Raw genomic sequence first — 23,498 nt, forward strand, 5'->3', positions numbered from 1 at the left:
TCCACTGATCAGTGTGGCTGTCATGAAGTTGCAATGAAATGTGTGCGTATCAGTTATTAACTATCCCAGGCCTGCAGGTAAATGTGAGAAATTGCAGCTGCTAGTTTCTAAGTATATTTTATTAGGCCACTAATTGTTCCTAGTGCTTCTCTTTCTTCTGTGACCATGTCTGAGGAGAAAGGCCGAGAGATCTCAGAGCTGCTTAACCTCACCCTGACCCTCTCCTGGTCTGACCCGGAGACTGGATTTGCCCATCGGAGTCACATGAACAGGAGACAGAATCCTTGGTGGTGTTTGCAGAGCCAAATGGTCAAGATGTCAGCTGTCTCGGCTGGTTTCTCTCCTTCCTTGGCTTCAGAATTTCCAGTCCAACGACTTGGCTGGGTATCCTCAGATTTCACTGTGAGAGTAGATTTTGCAGGCTTTTCCCAGTGGATCCCTTGCTGGAGATGTTCTCAGGCCAGGAAAATTCTTCCTTCTCTTCTCTTAATGTGACGATGCCATTTACATCAAGGATGCAGTGAAAGAGACACCGTGGTTGACTTTCCTAGATTCTGTTCTGTATTCAAGGCTGCCGAGGACATCCGGCCATCTCATGAGGGCCTAGTTTAATGTGTCAAACCCAAAGTACCTGCAGTCCAGGGGTGGGGAGACAGAATGGGTGGGTCTGCAAGGAGCCCAGGGGCTCTCTGAGCAAAGAGCTAATATTATTAGCACATGGCTCCTGATGTAAGTGGAGGGTTCTCTTCTTCACCCAGACCTCCAGGGAAAAAAGGGAAGGATGGAAGGAACCGCGGGGTCCTCGCTCCTCCTGACTTTGGGGGAGGTGGGGGTAGATGGAGCACGGGGCAGGCTCGGATGTCGTTCTCCAAGGGGTGCATTTCCTGGTCTGTCCACTGTAGCAATGAGATTGTGACTGATGGCAGCAGGGTCTACCTCAGGTGACACTGTAACTCTCGCTGCCCCTGCCTCACTCATCCCAGGAGAGGCGGTGGAGCAAGGTGGGGATGACATCAGTCTGGAGTTGAAGTGACCTGGTCTTGAATCCTGGCCTGCCCCTTATGATCCGTGTGGTATTGGGTAAGTTACTTAACCTCTTGGGGTCCCAGTTTTCTCAGACACAAAGTGGGGGGAATCATAATATCCACTTGGTAAGTTTGTGGGAAGATTGAAATGACACGTGAATGGTGTAAACATATGACACTCAATAAGTGGAAGTGATATATATATACAAGCCAAACGTCTCATGGATTCCTTTACCTTGCGGTCCTGAAAAGAAAAACTGAGCAGTTGAGAACGACAGAAGTCAAGATATGGAGTAAACTACAAACGATTTACCAAACTGTATTTACAGCTGTCCTACGATGCGGGTCGGGGCTTAACTATTAATTCTCTGCTTCCTGAACAACAATGAAGTGTGTGGCCAGGGGATACCAGAAGAAAGGCTGCTGTCCTGGGTCTCCCTGGTCTCTGCTGTCTTTGAGCTGGTTCTGGGTCGTCCACTGGTACATTTCCACGTGTTATATCTATCTCTGCTGATTCATGCTGGAACAGTTACTTTCTTGTAACAGCTAATGAAAGAGTTACAGAGAATTCTTGGTCTTCCTGTCTTGTAATTTCCAACTTCAAAGACCTGAGTCTCCCCCAGCACTACGCCTGTAGCAGCTGCGATTTATGTTCCTATTAGCAACTGTACGGATCCCAGCAATTGCCGGCTGCACAATCTCAGTTCTGCAAAGTGCCTGCTCGATCACTTAGTGAATGCTGCCAGAGCATTAAAAGGACAACAACAAAAATCCTTTAATTTTGAAATAATTATAGACTCACAAGAAATTGCAAAGATACTACAGAGAGGACCCTTGTACCCTCCACCCAGTTTTCACCAGTGATTACATCTTATGTCACTATGGTGAGCAGGAACTTGACATTGATACAATGTGTGTATATCATTTATCACAGGTGCAGATTTGTTTAACCACCTCCAAAATCAAGGTATAGAACTATCCCATCACCACAGTGATCTCCCTCTTGCTTCCCCTTCATAGTCACACCTACTCGCTGTCCCCACCATCCTTAACCCTTGCTATCACTAGTTTGTTTTCCAAACTGGCAAGCTTTGGGGAGTGAAAGGGGACTCCATCAATCATTATGCTAAGACAGCGGTGTAAACTGTGATGTTGGGTCCCCTAATTAATGTTTCATTTCTAGGTGGCGGTGCTGGTGGAGGTATGTGTGTGTGGTTGGGGCTGCTGTAGGGAGTGAAGCTCTTAATGAAGCTTCTTAGCTGTCCTAGGGCATATTACCTGCCCAGAGCTGCCTGAGAGATTTCCCCCTTCAGCCTTTGGAGTGTCCTGCTATGCAGGGTCTGCCCCCAAATCAAATCGTTCTATACCCATTCCTGCTTGCAGTAGGATACAGCAACCCGGAGTTCAGGTTGGTTTATTTTTGTTTTTAAGATTTTATTTATTTATTTATTTATTTATTTATTTATTTATTTGAGAGATAAAAAGAGAGCGAGAGAGCACAAGCAAGGGGAGCGGCAGAGGGAGAGGGAGAAGCAGACTCCCCGCTGAGCAGGGAGCCCGATGATGCGATGATGCAGGGCTCCATCCCAGGACCCAGGGATCATGACCTGAGCCGAAGGCAGGTGCTTAACAGGCTGAGCCACCCAGGTGCCCCTAGAGTACAGGTTTAGGAACAATTCCTTGTTTTGCGTCTACCCCAAACCACATAGCTGCCCTCCACTCCCACCATAGCAGAAAATTGCAGTCAGCCAAGTCACCACTGACTCTCCCTTGCTATATCCTGCTCTTGAGAGTTTTCCAGAGTCCTGGCACAGTCTCCCTCTCACCCTGCATTCACCCTCACTCTTGCTGGCTCATCTCACGCCAACCGTGGGGCTTCACTCATCGCTCAAGGTGATGACATCATGTTGTTAATTTCTCAGATTGTTAGTCCCCGTGCTGACCTGCACCCTCGTCCCGAGGCAGGGCTTAGTGTCCCCACACTCACAGTGGCATTTCAACCACCCCTCATTTGGGAATTTAGTTCAAAATTGTTTTTCTTTCCACTTTTCCCCCTGAGCTGGTCTCCCTCTCCTTACCTCAAGTTAAACAGGCATCTCACCCAGAGCTTATACACGAGTTCAGTGCACCATAATCATGTTGAGTAATCTTACAGAATTGCTTTTACCTTTTTAGTATGATCAGAAAATACTTACCTTCTGATTTGCTTTTAGGTTTTAAATTGAAGCAATATACCAGCAGGTGCTCCGTGTTTTTTCTCCCATCACCTGCAGACTTCATTCCACTTGTCCTTTCCCAGCCTGTGCTTCTTCTCAGTTTCCCTTTGTGCCTTATTATTGTTATTGTTTTTATTGGCTGGTATTTTGATGTTGTTTTCCAAAATGGATGCCTCAGACAGCAGGGGACATGATAAATAGACCAGTGTGGGTCGTATGTGTCCTGGATCCTTCTGTCTTTGATGTCCAGCTCAGACACCACGTTCTCCATAAAACCCTTTCTAATTTCACAATCAGAAATTCTTTTCAGTTCTTCCAGTAATCATAAGCACTTCTTTTTAGTCTTGATTCACTCTGCCTTGTGTTACAGGTCATTTAATGTCCCTCCATTAGTCTTGAGTATGGAGATCATGCTTTATTCATCTTGGAACCACCTCAAGTGACAGAATAAAGGTTTGCTTGTGCGAGATGCTCAGGAAAGGCTTGTCAAAGTTCTATCATTTTAGGCAAGTCAGTTTTCCTCTCTGGTTATCCTCCATGTCTTTATCTGTGAAGTGCAGAGGTGCACAGGGTTGGATAAGATGATCGTTAAGATTCCTTCTACCTCAAGAACACTTCAAAGAAAACAGTTGTCTCCCTTGACAGCTCTGCCACTTCTGGAATTGTCATCCAGAGCCAGTCTGTGTCCTCTCTAGCATAACCCCAGAGAGCTGTGGAGCAGCCTTCCATAGAACCAACAGTCTCTTAGATTTTAATACCACATGCATGTATTACTCTGTCAAAAATAAAATTAAATACCCCCATCCCACTCAGTCAGTTAAGCGTCCAACTCTTGATTTCAGCTCAGTTCAGGATCTCAGGGTCGTGAGATTGAATCTGCATCAGGCTCCACGCTCAGTGGGGAGTATGCTTGAGAGTCCCCCTCCTAAAATAAATAAATAAATCTTAAAAAAAAAATACCGCCACCCCAGACAAACAACCAAGCAAAAACGTGCATACATACAGTGCAAGCGGGCACCCCCCCCCCACTTTGTTGGTCAAAAAGGAAAGGTTTGGTTTACACAGGGGGAGACGGTGGGTGAGGAGGGGCCCCAAACACATCTCTGACCATATATATATGCTCTGCTTGCATTGGATCCCCACCCTGTGACGTTCCAGTTGTAATCATGTCCTTTCCTTGCTCACCTTAGTCTTTCCCCTTGGTTATTATTTACAATTTAAACATACCCATGTCGTTCAGGCGCAAGATATTTTCTAGTCCAGTTTGTATGGAAGAACCTTAGCAAGATAAAGGCATTTGCATATTATTTCCTAAAAGAAGGAAGGGAAGAAAAGACATACCATCCCTCCAACAACATCCCACAGTCTTTCTAAAATAAATGTTACTTCTTAATTATCCTGAATGGACAACTCGATCTGTTTCATATGAATGTAAAAGTGTTTATACTAATTAAGGAAAAAGAAAAGCACAAATAACCAGTAAGAACTTAAAATTCTTCCTTATATTTGTATAGGGCTTCGCAGTTAAAGAAAAGCATGTTTTTCCAGGTTTTCTTTTATTTAATGACTAAACCAACGCGTTGGAGGAAGTAGGAGTATTACACAGTAGCGCCCTCCCGTATCCACAGGGGATATGTTATCCTCTCTATCCATTTGTCTGTTGACAGACACTTAGGTTGTTTCCATACATTGGCTATTGTGAATAATGCTGCATTTTCCCTGTTTTAAAACCTGTCTAGGAAGGTTTCAGGAGTGTTCATTCAGTGCCAGGTGCTGGCGTGAGGGAGTGCATAACACAGACCTGGTCCTTGCCCTCATGGAAATCCCAGGGCAGCGGACAAGTGGGCACTGAGCAAACAGAAACATCTGGAATTGCAGATTGTGACAGCAGAGAGAGGGAAGCCTGGGAGAAAGAATGAGAGGGGGCTGAATTGAGAATAAGAAGTCTGAGATCAGAGCACATAGCAGGAAATCTTTTTAGTGAGGTTGACCTGCATTCAAAAAAGTGAAGTGAAATGAAAAATCTTAAAGCATGATGGATATAGCAAAGGTAAGCTGTGCAATTTTGGGGGGAGAGGAATTTTGTTCTGATGACACCCCCACATTCATACACGTACATGGATTGCAGTGTCCACTCTGGATCCAGAGTAATTTAGTGGCAACTCTGCAGTCCAGGCTCATGGGATGTCCTCTGGCCTGGAGCTGCACCATCTAGAACATTCAGCCTCTTTGTAGGTAGGCTGGGAGAAGAGGGCTCTGGAGGGGCTCCAAGGGGCAATTAAATGCTTGGGTGTGGGAATGACACACATCGTCTCCGCTCACTCTGTTGGTCAGAATAGGTCATGTGGCTCCATTCCAGGGTAAGGGGACTAAGAACCTCAATCTGGTGTACTTTACTCTTGTCGACCACACACCTGGTCCTACTTTGCCACCTAGGTCCCTTAATAGCGCTGTGTGAGCCCCCCACCACCGAAGACACTTCATGATAGCTGCCTTTCCAGCTCTTCTCAAAGCATCTCTCACCTTAGGGATTAGACAAGACTCCAAGGGTTAAGATCTCACCCTCTCTGTTCCTCATCCTCGTCATGTGTGCAATAGGAAAACAAAGCCCCAGCTTCTGTTGTAGTCATGAAACATCTGAGCCACTGGAGAAGAGTAAAAGGATATTATTACTGAACACAGGGAGAGCCCACCTGGGGCTGGATGGCAGGATTTGATCTGATAACCTGAGTTATGATTTATGCCGGGTAGCTCAGAGGTAGAGACAGTGAGATAACAGCTCTCTGAAGCTGGTGATAAGCAGAGTAGGATTGTGGACAAGGCACACAGTTTAAGGCAGCTGGAAGGATATTATTAACAACTGGCCTTGGGGCCTCGGATAATAAGGACGGAGATTGGGACAAGTTGAGGGACTGGCGTCCATGGAATTTGACACATAAGTAGGCAGGGCATCATCAACCTTCCCAATGACCTTGTAAGGTGGGTAATATTATTATCCCCAATTAACAGATGAGTGGTTTTGTGATTGGCTCCAGCTCATACAAATGTATCTTGTAAGAAGTAGCAGCCAGACTAGGGCCCAGTTTGTTTAACACTAAGAACGGTGTCCTCTTCATGCAGAGAGAAGAGTGAAGGTTTGAAAATACCGATATAAGCCAAAGAGGCCACATCTGCCTCTAGGTAGCCATGGTGGCTCTCCGCCTTCCCAGTCCAGCCTAGGGGGGCCCAGCGCTCTCTGTCCAAAGGCTCTGGAGAATGGCATCTGGACGTCCAATGATGTCTTCTTGCACGTGGTCCTGTGTGCTAGCCTGACAGGTAAAGGTCACGGCTGCAGTGAGGGATTTCCCATCTGTTGATACTCAAGTTTTTCAGCCAGCCACTCCAAAATTGAAATGCGTATTTAATAGCCGACTCTCTGCAACAAAGCAATTTAACTCACTGATAATTATGCAGGTCCACCTCTCACTCTCAGGATGCTAGCTTCACTCACAGTGTCCTCGATTTGGCATATTGAAAACCCTTACATATGTCTTGGGCATTTAAATTCCCAGAGATGTGATTATTATTTTGGAAATGTCAAGAATTCAGAGTCCTGCAAAAGTACTATCTTTCCACTAGGGTTGGCAGGTAAAATACAGGATGCCCAGTTAAATTTGAATTTCAGACAAACAGTGAAGCATATTTCAGTATAAGTAGGTCCCAAATATCACATGGGACATACTAATTTTTTTGTTAAATATTCAAATTTTATTGGGCACCTTACATTTTTCTTTGCTAAATCTGGCAGCTCTAGTTTCCACACTGAATTAAGACTTCTAATTGTTCAGATTTCAGTTGAATCTTTAGCTCTATTGGAAGCTTGAGCATATGAAAGGACCTTGAAGTTGGGGACTATAGTTCAGCTTACACTGACTGTTTTTTGTTAGTTTGTTATTATTATGTTTGATTAGCCAACATATAGTACATCATCAGTTTTTGGTGTGGTGTTCAGTGATTCATTGGTTCAGTGATTCATATAACTCCCTGTGCTCATCACAACATGTGCCCTCCTTAATACCCATCACCTGGTTACTACATGCTCCCACCCCCTCCTTTCTGTAACTGGAGTCCAGAGTCTCTCATGGTTTGTCCCCCTCTCTGATTTTTTGTTTGTTTGTTTGTTTGTTTTAAAGATTTTATTTATTTATTTAACAGAGATAGAGACAGCCAGCGAGAGAGGGAACACAGCAGGGGGAATGGGAGAGGAAGAAGCAGGCTCCCAGTGGAGGAGCCCGACGTGGGGCTCGATCCCGCAACGCCAGGATCACGCCCTGAGCCGAAGGCAGCCACTTAACCGCTGTGCCACCCAGGCACCCCTATTTGTTTGTTTTTTAAGGAAACCCTGTGTCCAATGTGGAGCTCAAACTCATGACCCCAAGATCAAGAGTGGCATGCGCTACCAACTGAGCCAGCCAGGCCACCCAACCCGGACTCTCTTTTTTGACAGTTGCTCAAGGTAGCCATGTTTATCCTGTGGGATCCAGACTCTCAGCAAGAGTTGATTGGCTGAAGTTGATCAGGTGAGACAAGTTGGGCCAATCAGATCTCTTTCTGAGAGTTGGGCTTCAGAGAGCTCCAGTTAGTTTTGTGATGAGGTGATGGCTTGTGAGATATCCCACTCTTTATCTCTTGTGCAACTTTTAGCCTTTTTCACTGAGTTACCCTGACTTGATTTTTGTTACTTGAAACCAAAGAGGACTTACCTGAGAAAAGGTGGTCACCCTCGACCAAGTTTAGTAGCAGCATGAAGGAATCCTCTCCTGGAATTCCTATGCCAATCTCTCGCCCACTGTCTTAGTCCATTTGGGCTGCAGTAACAAAATGTCACAGACAAGGTAGCTTATAAACAACAGAAATTTATGTCTCACAGCTCTAGAGGCTGGAAGTCCAGGGTCAGGGTGCTAGCATGGTTGGATAAGGGTTCTCCTTCAGGCCACACACTTCTCGTTGTATCCTCACATGGTGGAAGGAGCTAGGAAGCTCTGTGGAGCCCCTTTTATTAGGCGCCAATCCCATTTAGGAGGGCTGCACCCTCAGGAATTAAGCCCTTCTCAAAAGCCTTACCTACTAACACCATCATTTGGGATTACAACATATGCATTTGGGAGAAACACAAACATTCAGACCATAGCACCCACCTACTCAAATCTTATTCTTCAAGACCAGATTAAGTCATCTTCCTCATGAAGCCCTTGTTAATGGCCCAGCACATTGTACATTTTTAAAAACTGACTCTGATTTCCTGTTTACCAAGGGCTTCCTCAGTTGAAATGTGAGTGTATGGAATTCCGTTGGAAGACTAGGACTTTACTGGAAGCTGTAAAAAAGGTATTTCTTTTCAATTTCTCCGCATTTTCCCTTTTGAAAGCTCCATAGGCATCCTTTCATTACCTGAGACCCTTCCAGACTGCACCATCTATGAGGTATGCCAAAGAATACTCCATCAGAATGCAGTGTATTAACCTTCTGGTTTGACTTGCATGCTTGCTGTGTACCCAAGTGTGACTTTGGACAGCTCGCTTGGGATGCTTTCTTCCTGCATCTCATCTTTGAGTCTGCATTGCTTTTAAGTAGACAAACAATTTCCTAACTAATGCCTTATCTTCAGTTTTTCCCACAATAACCTACTCCATATACTGTGGCAGATTACATCTCTAATTTACAACACTACCAGACAAGGGAATGTTAGCCTTAATTTATAAAGAATTTCTACAAACTAATAGGAAAATCACTATGACCCCCAAAGTCTATGCCTTACCACACCTGGAAGTGACACTGCTTTTTCTTCGTGCATACTGTTCCCTCTGCCCAGAATCTCCTTCTTTTGCTTTTTTCTCTCTCTTCAAGGGACAGCTTAAATGCCACTTCTTCCGTGGAGACTTCCGGTCTCTTTCCCATCCCCTCTAGCACTGTTGAATGTGCTCTCTTCTCCGTGCTCACCTACACTTTATTTCTCACCTTGGACTGTACTTACTATTACACACATTTGCTTACATATCTGCTTCCTCCCACAGGCGAAGAGCTCCTTGGGAGCAATGATAGGGTCTTCCGTGTGTGTTCAGGACCTGGCACAATACCTGGAACATATCCGGTTCATATTTCAGCTCTTAGGATGAGAATAAATCTTCCCACTCATCTCTGCTGCCCCATGGGTTCTTGGCCAAGTCATAAATAAGGAACGGTAGCCAAATGGGGAACAAAGTACGAGCTTGCTTAATGATCTGCAAGCACCATAAAACCCCCCAAAGAGGGCCTCTTTTGATAAAAGCTGGAGGAGATTGGGCCTCAGGCGCTTCCTTCTCCCTGTTCTCTCCAATCTAGAATGGCTGGGTCTAGAAAGCTAGCTCTAAGCCCATTTACCCAACCACCTGTGTGGGCAAGGATGGCCAGCTTACACCCAGGGGTGGGCACTAAGCCCGGCATGGAGGGTGAACTGGGTCCAGCGGGCCCTGCCCTGTGATGCAGGAATTGGGAAGAAGACTGCGTTCATGGGTGCAGGATGTGAAGGGCGTAGTAGGTCCACCAGCTCATAAAACATAGTCCAGTGATCACCGCAGGCTCTGATCAGTGACAGGAGCTTGTCTTTCTCTTTGGGGAAAGCTATTACAGGAGGGAGGAGGCTGAGGCACTAGAAGTGATAAAAGGGATGACAATTCCTCTAATCCTATTGTGAGAGAGAAAAACCAGAGAAAGGCAGAAGGCTTTCCTCCTCCTCTAAAAATCAGAAAATATATTTTGAGTGACTGTAAAGATTCTCCATACAGTCTCCTCCTTTCCTTACTTATACCCCGAATCCCACCTCAAAGGAACATCTGAGAACATGAAATGCTACCAAAAGGACCTCAAGATCAGAGATTAGAAAGCCCAGTGTAAATAATGCATTTCCACCCCCTGTTAAAATCTACTGGTAACTTCATAGAATCAACCTATTTTAATCAGTCCTCAAGCAACATAAACCAGCAGGTAGCCCTATTTCAATGATTAAAATTTGGAGATGGAGAAATTTACTGGGAAAAGCATTTAATTTCCTTTTCTGTCTGTGGGCTGTATCTTCTCATTGCAAAAGCCTGTGTGTTTTCAGAGATGCCCCTGGCTCAGACGGACTACTTAGGGACTGGAGGCAAGCCCGTCTTCCAAGGTGCCTAATCTCAGGACATTTCATAGGAGAGAAAAATACAAGCCTATTTGGACAGGCAGCAAGCTGAGCGGCGCTGCACCTTCTTGCAGCTCTTCTGTGTTGGCAGCCTGGAGCTGTCAGAGGGGCCCTATCACACATGAATGCAGCCGAACATTTAGAAAATACAGATAAGGGGGGAAGGGAAACCAAAACACAATTCAAACACTCGGCTATTATCACCGTCATCAGTTTAGTCATTATCTTTCCCGGTCTTTGCGTGCGCGTGCATGTGCCTGTGCGCGTGCATGTGCCTATGCGCGTGCATGTGCCTACACGCATGCGTGTGTGTATGTGCACGCGTGTGTGTGCGTATCACATCGCAGCTCTTCTCAGGTCATGTCCTACATACTAGTTTACGTGTGTATAGATCTGCTTTTAAAAAGATGACTGAACGATGGCATGGTGAGTTTTCTGTGACACGAAATATTTTTTTATAAAATCATTTTCAGTGGCTGCCAGGGATTTCAAGGCAGGGATAAGCCACGGTTTCATGATCTCCTCTCCCTTTGGACATTTGGATTGTGTCCAGTTTTTCACAATTATAAACAGTTCTGGAAACGAAAATGGTTTCAGCTGTATTTTGGTGTACATCTCTGTTTAGTCACCCAGGATAAATTCTTTGAAGTGGAATCGCTGAGTCAAAGAGTTTGCAGACTTCTGCGGCTTTTCGGATAGGTATTTGACCTCACATTGTACTCATGTCCTGCAGCAACCGTCCAGTCTTTCAGGAACATTCCATGACTGGGCAGTATCGGGTGTCCAGCATACCACCGTCGTCTAATCGATGCGGGTGACGCTTTCTTCAGGGCTCTCCCACGACGCCGAGCTTCATTTCCCACAAAGGTAAGTCTCCTCACACATTCTTTATTGGCTCTTCGCTCTCCGTGTCTCATTGCCCTGTCTTCTTCCTTTGTCTTCCCTGGATTGCTTCCCAAATAAACTCCTTGCATCCAAGTCCTTATCTCAGAGTCTGATTTTAAGGGAACCAGCACCAATTTTAGGGAAGCCTAACCGAGGTGGGTAGGCACACACTGGAGGAAGCCTCCATTCTGCCTGACTTGGTCCTTTGGGCTACTGTTAACAGAACACCGCAAACCGGGTGCTTTGTAAACAACAGGAATTTATTTTTTCCAGTTCCAGGCTAGAAGGGCAAGGCGCTGGCAGATTCGGAGTTTGGTGAGGGCCAATTTCCTCACAGACGGTGCTTCCCGGCCGTGTCCTAACATGGCGGAAGGGGCTAGTGAGCTCTCTACGGCCCCTTTGGTAAGGGCGCTAATCCTACCCATGAGGGCTCCACCCCATGACGTAATCATTTCCCCCAGGCCCCCCACCTCCTAATACCATCCCGTTGGCCTTTAGGATTTAATATATGCATTTTGGGGGAACACAAACGTTCAGGCCGTAGCACTAGTGAGCAGGTGGTAGTGATAGTTGCTGATAAGTAACAACGATGGTGACGTTAAAGCTCGGTAACGGTGTGAGGCTTCTTGTGTGCTTAGTGTGTGCCAGGCCCTGTGATGAGCTCTTCACGTGCGTTAGGTCCTCAATCCTCAAACTCCACAAGCATGTGCTATTTGTTATCATCCCATGTGATGGGCGAGGAAACCAAAGCTTAGGAGGGTCAGGGGAGCTTGCTCGAGACACCTGGTAGGAAGCGGCAGAGCTGGGATTCAAAGCTTGACCCCAGGACCTGTGTCCTCAGAGAAGCAGACTCCAGAGAAGGGGGCAGCTGAGCTGGGTCTGCCAGCTGGGCAAGGGAGGGGCAGGAGCAAAGGCAGGCTGGGCCATGGTGAGTCTTGCAGAGGGGCTGGCAGAGAGAGTGGGGTGTGGTGGGAAGGGTAGCCATAGAAAAAAGAAATGCAAGCATCTGGCTGGGCCAGGCCGTGGTAGGCTTCACTCACCCTGCTAAGATCTTTGGGCTTAGAGGGGTTGCAGGGGACGCTTTTTAGCCCAGTATGCCATGCTCAGACTGGTGTAGCAGAGCAGAGTAAGGGACAGGGATGGGAGAGGTGGCAGGCAACCAATTACAGAACAATTGCGATTTGATTTGCTTCAATTCTGCCATTCTCCCAACTCCCTTTGTGGAGACAGGTCTGGGCTGGCAGAGGAGCGGAGCAGGTCCCCCGGGATGACCCTTTCAGCAACTGGCTGCTCTTCTGATAGAGGAGCCCACAGCCCGTCCTGATCTATAAATAAGCCTTATCTGTCTCCATTCACCCCCATCCCCCAATGCTCCTGGCAAAGCCTTTTCTAGAATTCAGACAACCAGAGAGATCTGCGGAAGCCTCTGCTTGGTGGGGATGAGGAAAGGGCGGGCAGTTCTGAGGGATGCAGTTGGTGGAGTTGTGCATGTTTGAGCCAGCAGGACCTTGAGAAGAGGGAAGCTGAGGCCCAAAGATAAGAGCCTGGGTCTCCTCACTCCTGTTCAGTTACATGGCCCCACCTTAAGCCCTTTGCTTTAGCTATTTAGTTATTTATTTTATAATAACTGGAAATTTGCAGTTATTGACCCCTTTCCCTCATTTTGTCCATCCTCTGACCCGTCTCTCTTTTGGCAACCATCAGTCTTCCGTATTTATGAGTTTTGTTTTGTTTGTTCATTTGCCTTTGTTTTTGTTTCTTTGATTCCATTATATAAGAGAAATCATACAGTATTTGTCTTTCTCTAGTTGATTTTTTTTTTACTTAGGATAATACACTCAAGGTTCATCCATGTTCTTGTGAATGGCAAGGTTTCATTCTTTTCTAAGGCTGAGTAATATTCCATTATATATATATATATATATATATATATATATGGCCATCTTATTCATCCATTCAACCATTGATAGACACTTGGGTTCTTTCCATATCTTGGCAATTGTAAATAATGCTGCAATGAACATTTGGGTGCATAAATCTTTTCGAATTAGTGTTTTGTCTTCTTTGGATAAACACCCAGAAGTGGAATTGCTGGATCATGTGATAGTTCTATTTTTAACTTTTTGAGGACCCTCATATTGTTTTCCACAGTGAACACCAATTTTCCATCCCACCAACAGTGCACGAGGGTTCCCTTTTCTCTACATCCTCATGAACACTTATTATTTCTTGTCTTTTTAATTTTAGCCATCCTAACAGGTGTGAGGTTTCTCACTGTGGTTTTGCCTTGCATTTCCCTAATAACTAGTGATGTTGAGTATCTTTTCATGTGCTTGGCCATTGTATGTCTCCTCTGGAAAAATGTCGATTCAGATCCTGTGCCCATTTTTTAAGTGATTTCTTTTCTTTCTTTCTTTCTTTCTTTCTTTCTTTCTTTCTTTCTTTCTTTCTTTTTTTTATTGAGAATTATATGAGTTCTTTATATATTTTGGATATTAACCCCCTATCAGGTATATGATTTGCAAGTTTTTCCCCCAACGTACCATTCAGTGCGTTGCTTTTTCATTTTGCTGATGGTTTCCTTTGTTGTGCAAAAGCTTTTAATTTTGATGTAGTTCCACTTACTTATCTTTTGTTGCCTTACTTTTGGAGTCAGATCCAAAAAATCATCATCAAGACATGTCAAAGAACCTACTGCCTATGTTTCCTTCTAGGAGTTTTATGGTTTCAGGTCTTACATTCAAGTCTTTAATCCATTTTGAGTTAATTTTTGTGTGTAGTTTAAGATAGTGGTCTAGTTTCATTCCTATGCATATTCCTGTCCTGTTTTCCCAACATCATTTCTTGAAGAGACTATATTTTCCCCATTGCCTTGCCTCCTTTATCATAAATAAATTGACCATGTATGTGTGGGTTTATTTCTGGGCTTTCTATTCTATTCCATTGATTAATGTGTCTGTTTTTATGCCAGTACCATACAGTTTTGTTTACTCTAGCTTTGCAGTATAGCTTGAAATCAGGGAGTCTGATGCCTCCAGCTTTGATCATTCTTAAGACGGCTTTGGCTACTTAGGGTCTTTTGTGGTTCCATATAATTTCTTTTTTCTGTGAGAAGTACTGTTGGAATTTTGATAGGGATTGCACTGAATCTATAGATTGCTTTGGGCAATATGGACATTTAAACAGAATTAATCCTTCCAATCCATGAGCTTGGACTATCTTTCCATTTATTTGTGTCATTTTTAATTTTTTTCATTAATGTTGTGTAATTTTCAGTATACAGATCTTTTACCTCCTTGGTTAAATTTATTCCCAGGCATTTTTTTTGGGGGGGGGGGCAATTGTAAATGGGATTCTTTTCTTCATTTCTCTTTCTGATAATTTGTTGTTAGTGTGTAGAAATGCAACTGATTTTTGTATATTGATTTTGTACCCTGCAACTTTACTGAATTCATTTATCAGTTCTAACAGGTTTTTGTTGTTGTATTTTATTTTTATTTATTTATTTTTTTTGCATGTATGTAGTTCCTTAGGGTTTTCTACCTATATAATCATGTCACCTGCAAATAGTGGTAATTTTATTTCTTCCTCTCCAATTTGGGTATCTTCCATTTCTTTTTCTTGCCTAAATGCTCTGACTAGGACTTCCAATATTATGCTGAATAAAAGTGGTGGGATTAGGCCTCCTTGTCTTATTCCTGATCTTAGAGGAAAACCTTTTAGCTTTTCACTGTTGAGCATGATGTTCGCTGTGGGCTTGTCATGTATGACCTTTATTATGTTGAGGTACATTCCTTTATATCCACTTTGTTGGGAGTTTTTATCATAAATGGATGTTGAATTTTGTTAAATGTTTTTTCTGTATCTACTGAGATGTTCATGATTTTTATCCTTCATTTTGTTAATGTGGAGTACCACCTTGATTGATTTGTGAATGTTGAGACATTCTTGTGTCCTTGACGTAAGTCCGACTTGATCATGGTTATGATTCTTTTAAAGTATTAAATACGGTTTGCTAATGTTTTTTTGAAGATTTTTGCATCTACATTCACCAGGGATATTGGTCTGTATTTTTATTTATTCATGTATCTATTTATATACTGATTGATAGATTGTTATGTCCCTGTTTAGTTTTGGTCTCAGGGTAATGCTGGCTTCATAAAATGGGTTTGGAAGCATTTAAAGCTTCTTCATTAATACCAAAATATTTGAAAATGAAGGCAAATTAGAGAATAATCCCAATAACATATTTGAATAAAAGTATATAGATATGGATCTCTATCTCAGAGTTCCTGATGGCAAGGGAGCTGTGATTCGAAGGCAAATCTGAGAAATGTGGAGAGGAGAGTAATCGATATGCATCAGGGGATGACACCTTGGAGTGTGAGCTCCCTGGAAGCAGGTGGCATGCTCTATACCTTGGGGTCCTCCGCACTGCCTGGTCCATAGGAGGCTGTCAGTGGAGAATTACATTCAAGCCTTCTAATAGTGATAGAGGAGCAGCAGGCAGGGGTTAGTATTTTTATTTTACAGATAAGGAGCTGATGCTGAGAAAAAGGTGAATTGCCCAAAGTTTCCAGCAGTGAACAGCCAGGTCAGGCCAGACCTCACACCTCCTGACCCCCAGACGAGTGCCTTTCTAGTCCCCCCGGGGCTGCTCCGTCATCACCACTGATGGGAAGTGAACCAGCCGCTCTCCATTCATCCAGCTTCCACCCTATATCTGCGACAGTGGGTGTCACAGGCAGAATAAATGGCCCCCAAGGATGTCTACCTCCCAGTCCCCCAAAGTGGTGAATATGCGAGATCACGTGGCAGGGGCACATGGAATTAAGACTGCTAATCAGTTTACCTCGCGTAGGCTTCTTATTCTGGATTATGCAGCGGTCCAGTGCCGTCGCGAGTCCTTTAGGTGGAAGAGGGAGGCAGGAGAGAACTAGGAGAGGTCAGCACGAGAAAGAGACAGCCCAATGCTGCTGGTTTTGAAGATGGAGGAAGGACCATGAGCCAAGGAATGCTCTAGAAGCTGAAAAAGGCAAGGAAATGGATTCTCCCCCAGAGCTTCTAGAAAGAAAGCAGCCCTGCCAACAATTTGAGCTTTAGTTCACTGAGACTCAATTGGGACTTTTGACTGCTAGAACTGTAAGATAATTAACTTGTGTTGTTTTGAGCAATGATATTTGTGGTGATATGTTAGAGCAGCAATGGGAAACAAATACAACAGATATTCCTGGATTCCTGCCTGGGCACCTCTGAAAAGAGCATTGTGACCTACCTCAGTGAGGGGAGAGGTGTGGACAAAGCCTGCCTGGTTAGAATTAGTCTGCATGCTTAGTTTCACTGTTTACTGATCCAATTAATAATTTATCCATCTGCCGTGATTAAATCATTTTTAGGCCAAGATCAGGTAAAATTCCTAGTGAAGCATGGGAGGAAAAATACCCTAAAGGGAGGCTTACGTGAACCCTTATGACAAGCCTCTGTACCCATTTCATGGATGAGGAAACTGAGGCTCAAGAGGGAGTCAGTACACTGTCCAAAGTCCCATGGGGAATGGCAGAGTCAGTGCTTGAATCCACGTTGGGCTGGCCTGGCTCTTCTCCATACTACACTCTCCAGCCTAAACTGCCTTCCTTCTATGTTACAGAGGAATTTCAGATTTCCTCTGTGGAGACTGGTTCTCTGTTGCCTACTACAGTTTTCATGCTTAGTTACCACACGTGCTCTCTGTGTCGCCAGGACATTATCCTTTATTTCCCCCACAGAGGTCTTGCCCTCTTAATTAGATCACACACTCCAAGAGGCCACATTGGCTCCTTCTGAATTCTGCTCAGTGCCTGGAGCCTGCTTTAGGGGCTCGCCAAATTCCTCCTGGCGGAAAGAATGAAATCTGCCAGGACAGCAGGAGAAACCCCTTCCTCTGTATTCTTTTTCTTTTTTAAAGATTTGTTTATTCCAGAGAGAGAGAGAGGAAGAGAGGGAGCATGAGGAGGGAGGGGCAGAGGGAGAGAAAGAATCCCAAGCAGGCTCCACACCCAGCACGGAGCCCTATGTGGGGCTCGATCTCAGAACACTGAGATCATGACCTGAGCCAAAACCAAGAGTCTGACGTTTAATCGACTGAGCCACCCAGGTTTCCCACCCCTTCCTCTATATTCGATCTGTGGGGGAATTCCCACCCCCTTTCCCTGAAATCCTAAACCCACGTTTGCAGTTTGTCCTAACTAGATATCATAGCAAAACTATGTGTGTATTAGCCTAGAAATTCTTTTAGTAGAAGTTTTTTGTTTTTTTGTTTTTTAAAGATTTTATTTATTTGCTAGAGAGAGAAAGAGAGAGAGAGAGAGGGAGAGAGAGCACAAGCAGGGGGAGTGGCTGGCAGAGGGAGAAGCAGGCTCCCCACTGAGCAGAGAGCCAAAGATGGGTCTCAATCCCAGGACCCTGGGATTGTGACCTGAGCCGAAGTCAGATGCTTAACCAACTGAGCCACCCAGGTGACCCATTAGTAAAAGTTTTAAAAACTCAACATTGAAGGTGGGAAATGCTTGGCAGTCTTTGATGTGCATGAGAGAAGTCAGCTAGAGTTTTGTTAGAGGGTATCTTATACACACACACACACACACACACACACACACGCCTCTCTTCAGCAAATACGAAAGATTCTCTTGGCTCCCTCCATCCTCAAATAATGGTCGGTTTTAATTCCTGGGATCCTCTCTGTTGCTGTCCTGGGTGGATGGAGAGGTCTTTTTGCTTTATTTTCCTCAGTAAAATCCTTTGAGTGGGATTCCTGCATCCCTTCATTGCACAGTGCTACAAAAAGGGCTGGGAGTTTGGACAGTAACGTGGGGCAGGAGAAAATACACTGGCCCTGAAGCCAGAGGACTAGGATTTCCCCAAGGTCAGGCACCTAAATCCGTGGCCCTGAATACTCCTTCCCCTGTCTCCATGAAAGTTACACATGTGAGCGCTCAAAATCTACTTAATTGACAAATTGGTGTGTGTCTCTGGAATTGTTTGTGCAACCAACTGCATGTGAATCTGAGAATGGCGAGGGCGTCAGAAGGGCGAGCTGGGATATTTTAATATTCAGTATTTCCAGACTCAGCAGGCAGCAGGCTAAATCTGTCCGCTGATGGGCAGACATGAATTATGAAACCACTCACGTAGGTTGAGAGGTTGCCTGGAGCTGGGGAAGGACCGCCACCAGTGTCTCCGCAGGCTGGCTGGGGGTGGGGTCGCGCCCCAGTAGGCAGGAATGGTCTGCGGACAGGTGCGTAATCGCAGTGCGGATGTGGCCCGCATGCAGCGGGACCTGCAGGAGCCCTGAGACAAGGTGGGCAGCGGGGATCGGAAAACCGGCCAGGACCTAGAGATGACCCCGGCTTTCTGTGTGGCTGGAGGGTGAGGCTGCCCCCTAGTGGCAAAGGTTCACATGGGGCTGAAGTTCGAGGGGTCCCAGGGACTCTGACCGGCTTCCTGCCGCGACGACCAGGGCAATGCGAGCTGGGGGTGCCCCAGAGAGAGGCTGGAGGCTGGGAGGCCGGGTCTAATCACCCAGGAGAGAAAACTGAAGGCTAGGGGTACGGTAGCTGCTGGTGGTGGTGGTGGTGGATTGTGTCCAAGGGCAGGGAAGAGAATGGAGGAGCCAAGCTCTGCAATAATATTTAACAAGTCAATAATAACCATTTATTGCTGCTGTGTGTCTGCAATGGTGCTGAGCACATGACACATATTTTCTCAATTCCCCACAGCAGCCCTATTCATTAGATATCATTATTTCTCCATTTACAGACAAGAGGCAAAGAATCCAGTATCATTCCCATGTCTGTGGTAGTTAACAGTTGGGTAATGCCTAATGTAACAGAGACACTTTACAAGCAGTATCTCACGTAATCTTCATGCTTATTTTAGGACGTAGGTTTTCTTATTCCTTATTTCCATTATATCATTGAGGAAGCAGAGGCTTAGAGAGGGTGTGTATCAGTTAGCATTTACGTATAACAAACCACCCCCAAATTTAGTGGCTTGAGACAGCAATCCCTCATTTAGTTTTTAATGCAGTGAGTTGACAGTTTGGGCTGGGTTCCCCTGGGCAGGTCTTCTAGCCTCAGCCGGTCCAGGGAGAGCATCATGGATCTGTGGTCAGAGGCTGCTCAGTGAGGAGGCTGTGCTTCAGGGGACTGGGTGGTTGTAGCCTGGGGTAAGGGTGGAGACTGGTGTCTGTGTGTCTCATCACCCAGCCGGCCAGCCTTGGCCTTGTGGCTAGGCAGGGGTCCAAGAGGGAGCTTGGAAACATGCAAGGTCTCTTGAGGCCCCCCACCTCAAAACTGGTATGAGCTTACTTCTACTGAATTCTACTGGCCAAAGCAACCCTAGGATCAAGGGACAGAGAATAGAGACTCCTGATGGGAAGGGCTGTGAAATCACAGAGCAAAGAGTGAGCATAGATATGGGGGGGGGGGGCGGAGAGTGGGGAGAGTGGGGGCCATTTTTGCAATATATCTCTAGATGTGTATGGGGAGCAGGTCTGGGAAGAGATCTGGGTGGAGTGGGATTCCTGGGTGGAAAGAACAGTACGTGCAAAGGCCCCCTAAGACTTCTAGGCAGAAAAGAGCATGTATTTCTGGAAAGTAGGCTGGGGTGCCTGGAATACAGGAGGAGAAATTTGGAGAAGTTAGGGATAGGGTGTTATTCTGAGCGTTTCATCTGGATTAACTCAATCCTCACAAAACCCTTGTGGTTACCTCCCCTTTTCTGGATGGGGAAACTGAGACTATTAAACAATAGTCTAGGTCACCCTGCTAGAAGCAACAGTGTCAGGGTTCCAACTGAGGGGTCCAGCTATAAAGCCCCCACCCTGAACCACTTGCCACCCTGCTGGTGCCCCAACGGGTAGGAGAAAGAACGTGGGAAAGAGGGGTTCCAGTGTTACAGGAGGAGGGCGGATGTGGGAACTACTTTCCTGAGAGGCCTGGGGACACTAAGGCCGAGAATCCCTGTCACCTCCTATTTGCCCCAGACTAAGACGGCTTGTTTCTGTTGGATGTGGGAAGGAGCTGGTCCTTCTGACTCTGCGACCCTACAAATAAGTGAGTGCCCAAGAGTGCCAATCAACAGCTAAGATACTTTTTCTTTAAGCAACAGAAACTGATTCCATCTAGCTCAAGTTTAAAATGAAGTATTTCTTTCTTCCTTTTTTTAAATTTTAATTTTATTTATTTTTTAAGTAGACTCCATACCACGGTGGGGCTCAAACTCATGACCCTGAGATCAAGAGTCCTGTGCTTCACTGATGGAGCCAGCCAGGTGCCCCTAAAATGAAGTATGTCTTTCTTTCTTTCTTATTTTTTTCTTTTAAAGATTTATTTGACAGAGAGAGCACAAGAAAGGGGAGCAGCAGGCAGAGGGAGAGGGAGAAGCAGTTTCCCCGCTGAGAAAGGAGCCTGACGTGGGGCTCGATACCAGGACCTTGGGATCACAACCTGAGCCAAAGGCAGACACTTAACTGACTGAGCCACCCAGGTGTCCCTAAAATGAAGTATTTCTTAGGAAAGTGCTGGGAGAGCTCACAGAATCAGACCATCCCAGGAAGGGCAAGAACTAGACAAGCCCCAAGTCTCACTTTCTCATTTGCTGCCAGCCTCATCACTATGACTTACTGTCTATGTCTTGACTTCCCGTGAGAGAGAATCTGGCACAATTTGAGCGGCGTGGTTTTATTCTGGACAACCTGGATCTGTCCTGGGAAACAGGGACATGAGCACAGCCAAGGCCACCGGTGGGGGGGATCACTATGAAGCCGTCCTACTTGATGGCTATGCTTGGCAGCAGAATTAGTTCTAAGCACCACTACCTACATCTGTCTGGACAGTTCCAAGGACATACCTTTTCCCAAGGAAAGGAAACAGCTTTCCTCTCCCAGGGATCTAAAATTTCCAGAGCTCCTGACCAAACTCACACCCTGCAGCTTTACTGCGATATAAATTCTCAGCAAGAGCATTTGAATATGGTTTTATTAATTGCGTTTTTTCAAGTCTAGCCAATAGTTTTCATTAAATTATAACAATCTGGGGTGGGTGATATCCTTAAGCTCAAACAATTTTGCCATGCAAAGATTATATTTATATTTGAATGCTTTTCAATCCTGACTTCCTAAGTGATCGGGTTATAAAATATTTATTAGTGGTTCAAAAGCATTGCTTTTGCGAATTCAGGCTGTTCTCTAGGATAGTTTAGGGCAGATAGCGCTTTTGGTTGAGGTCACGGTGTGACGTACAGAGGTGCGTCCTTGCTTTTACGGAGGGGTGAAGCTGGGCTCTGTAGGTGGTCAGCTCCTGCTCCGAGCTCCATGTGTGATTTGCCCCAAGACTGAAAAGCCACTTGCATGGATTAAATGCAATTCATGGTTTTCAAAAATTAAGTTTGTCTACTTAAATTTCTAGATGGGAGGTTCTTACGGACAGGCACAACTGGTTTCCATATAAATACTTTGTAACTGCCATTCCGATTCTTGACATAAATATGATTTTCAGGGGCATGGAGTCTATTAGGAGAGTATTTGGGGTGGGAATTTCAGACTCAAGATATTCATCAGGCCTGGATTTGCCACCAATCAATTCATGATATGACCTGGAGCAAACATGCTCGCATCTCTATATTTTGTTTATTTCAATATATCAAACTAGAATTTGTAAATATCATTAGGAATGTGTTTAGCTACAAATAAGGAAAAGACTGAAAGGGGTTTAGTTTTCTAACGTGACAGACCAAGAGGCAGGGAGTCAAGCATTGGGATGTTATTGAGGGCCCAGGCTCCTTCTCTGTTTCTGTGCTCAGCCTATTGTTTTTGTCCTGATGGTGGAAAGTTGGCAGCTGCACCTTCAGAAGGAAGAAGAGGGGAGGGCAAGGGAAATGCTAGCTGACCTCCTTCCCCCTGTTTTTTTTGGGGGGGGGGTACCTAAGGTCCTGGAAGCCCCCTCCTAAGTCTTCTCCTTATAGCTCATTTGTCAGAACTGAAATATGACCACCTCTACTCACAAAGGAACCTGGGAAGCCGATCCTTTTGAGCATATTGAAGCCTTGAATCAAAACAGGGGTCTGTTGGTAAAGAAAAATAATGAGTGTGGGGTAGGGATTTAACTGTGTCCTTTGTATCCCAAAGGGGCAGAAGGAAACTGTCACGTATTGGCTCACCTGGTCTTTTAGACGGCCGTAAGCGCTGTTAAGCCCTTCCACTGGTCAACTCGAGAACATCAATGTTTGTATGGCAGGCAGGAACCCTAGCGGAGAGGTGAAGAAACTAAGTCTCAGGAGCATTGAGGAAATTGCTTGAGGTAGCAGAGAGGAAAGAATTAAAAAGTATCTCCTCTCTCTGTTGACTTCAAAGGGCTGGACAAGGTCTTGAGTTACTCTGAATCATTTCTGGTGGCTTCCAGGGGAGGGACTAAACATTTTCTCCCTTCTTTTTATTCCCCACCCTGAAGAAGGTTGGGCTTGGGGGTAAGGGAGGATTCCCAGAGGCTCTCATGCTGATATTTGCGGGTGCTGGGACTCCTGTCCAGACCTGTACTTCCGTGAGGACATCATAATTCCTTCCCAGATTTCCTGGAGCAGAGCGCTGACAGGCTCCTCCCTGGAGCAGGGAGCAGGATGGCCTCCTCACTGTTGTCCCCCACCCCCCAGCAGACTTCACTTGGCACCTGCAGTGACTGGAGAGAAATTGGGCAGGAGTCAATTGCCCCCAGCCCTCCACAGCAGGTCACAGTGATTAGCCGACCCCTACAAAAGGGGTGATGTTGTAAATAGTCGAGCACACAGTGCCCGGGGGCGGGGCGGGGAGGGTGCCCTTAAAATCACAGCGGGCCACTTCCTGGCTATGAGACTTGCAAGTTGATTGCTGTACATCTCAGTTTCCCCATCTGTGAAATGGGAGATGATAACAGTACCTATGTCGCAGGGTTGTTGTGAGCACTGAGAACAATGCCTACCAGAGCCCCCGTGGGCGTGTGCTGAAGTTAGCGCTTTCCGAGGGTCTTCTCCTTCTGACATCTTTATGATTAACTTGCTTTCATAGATTCATTCTCTGGAATCTTGAAAGCCAAGTCTCCCGGGGTTGTTCTTAAGTTACTATTTGTTTTTAATGAATCCTGTAGTTATCAATTAATGCCTCGGTTCCTG

The 23,498-nt window shown here is 45.5% G+C and overlaps 1 protein-coding gene and 1 long non-coding RNA gene across 29 annotated transcripts in view; both read left to right on the forward strand.

Moving 5' to 3' along the window:
- The first annotated feature begins 675 nt into the window (after nt 1-675).
- Nucleotides 676-12,211, forward strand: LOC148109423 (uncharacterized). The gene is made up of 3 exons (XR_015725720.1): nt 676-7,800; nt 8,535-8,608; nt 11,167-12,211. It is a non-coding gene; the product is annotated as an uncharacterized LOC148109423 (long non-coding RNA).
- Nucleotides 12,212-17,990: 5,779 nt separating this feature from the next.
- The window catches only part of LOC148109424 (uncharacterized), a 325,915-nt gene continuing 320,407 nt past the window's right edge, over nt 17,991-23,498 (forward strand). For 3 of the 28 annotated variants that reach the window (XM_087864650.1, XM_087864654.1, XM_087864652.1), the window contains exon 1: nt 17,992-18,654. Coding sequence is in view for 2 of the 28 variants with exons in the window: in XM_087864657.1 (XP_087720783.1) it covers nt 18,577-18,591 (15 nt within the window). In the remaining 26 variants the exon portion in view is untranslated. Of the gene's footprint in view, nt 18,655-20,548; nt 20,644-23,498 lie in introns of all 28 variants that reach the window. The other 25 variants (XR_015725733.1, XR_015725731.1, XR_015725738.1 and 22 more) reach the window with 23 other exon arrangements.

Source organism: Ursus americanus, chromosome 9, assembly GCF_024610735.1.
Source record: "Ursus americanus isolate L20-20 chromosome 9, mUrsAme1.1.p, whole genome shotgun sequence".
NCBI classification, from domain to species: domain Eukaryota; kingdom Metazoa; phylum Chordata; class Mammalia; order Carnivora; family Ursidae; genus Ursus; species Ursus americanus.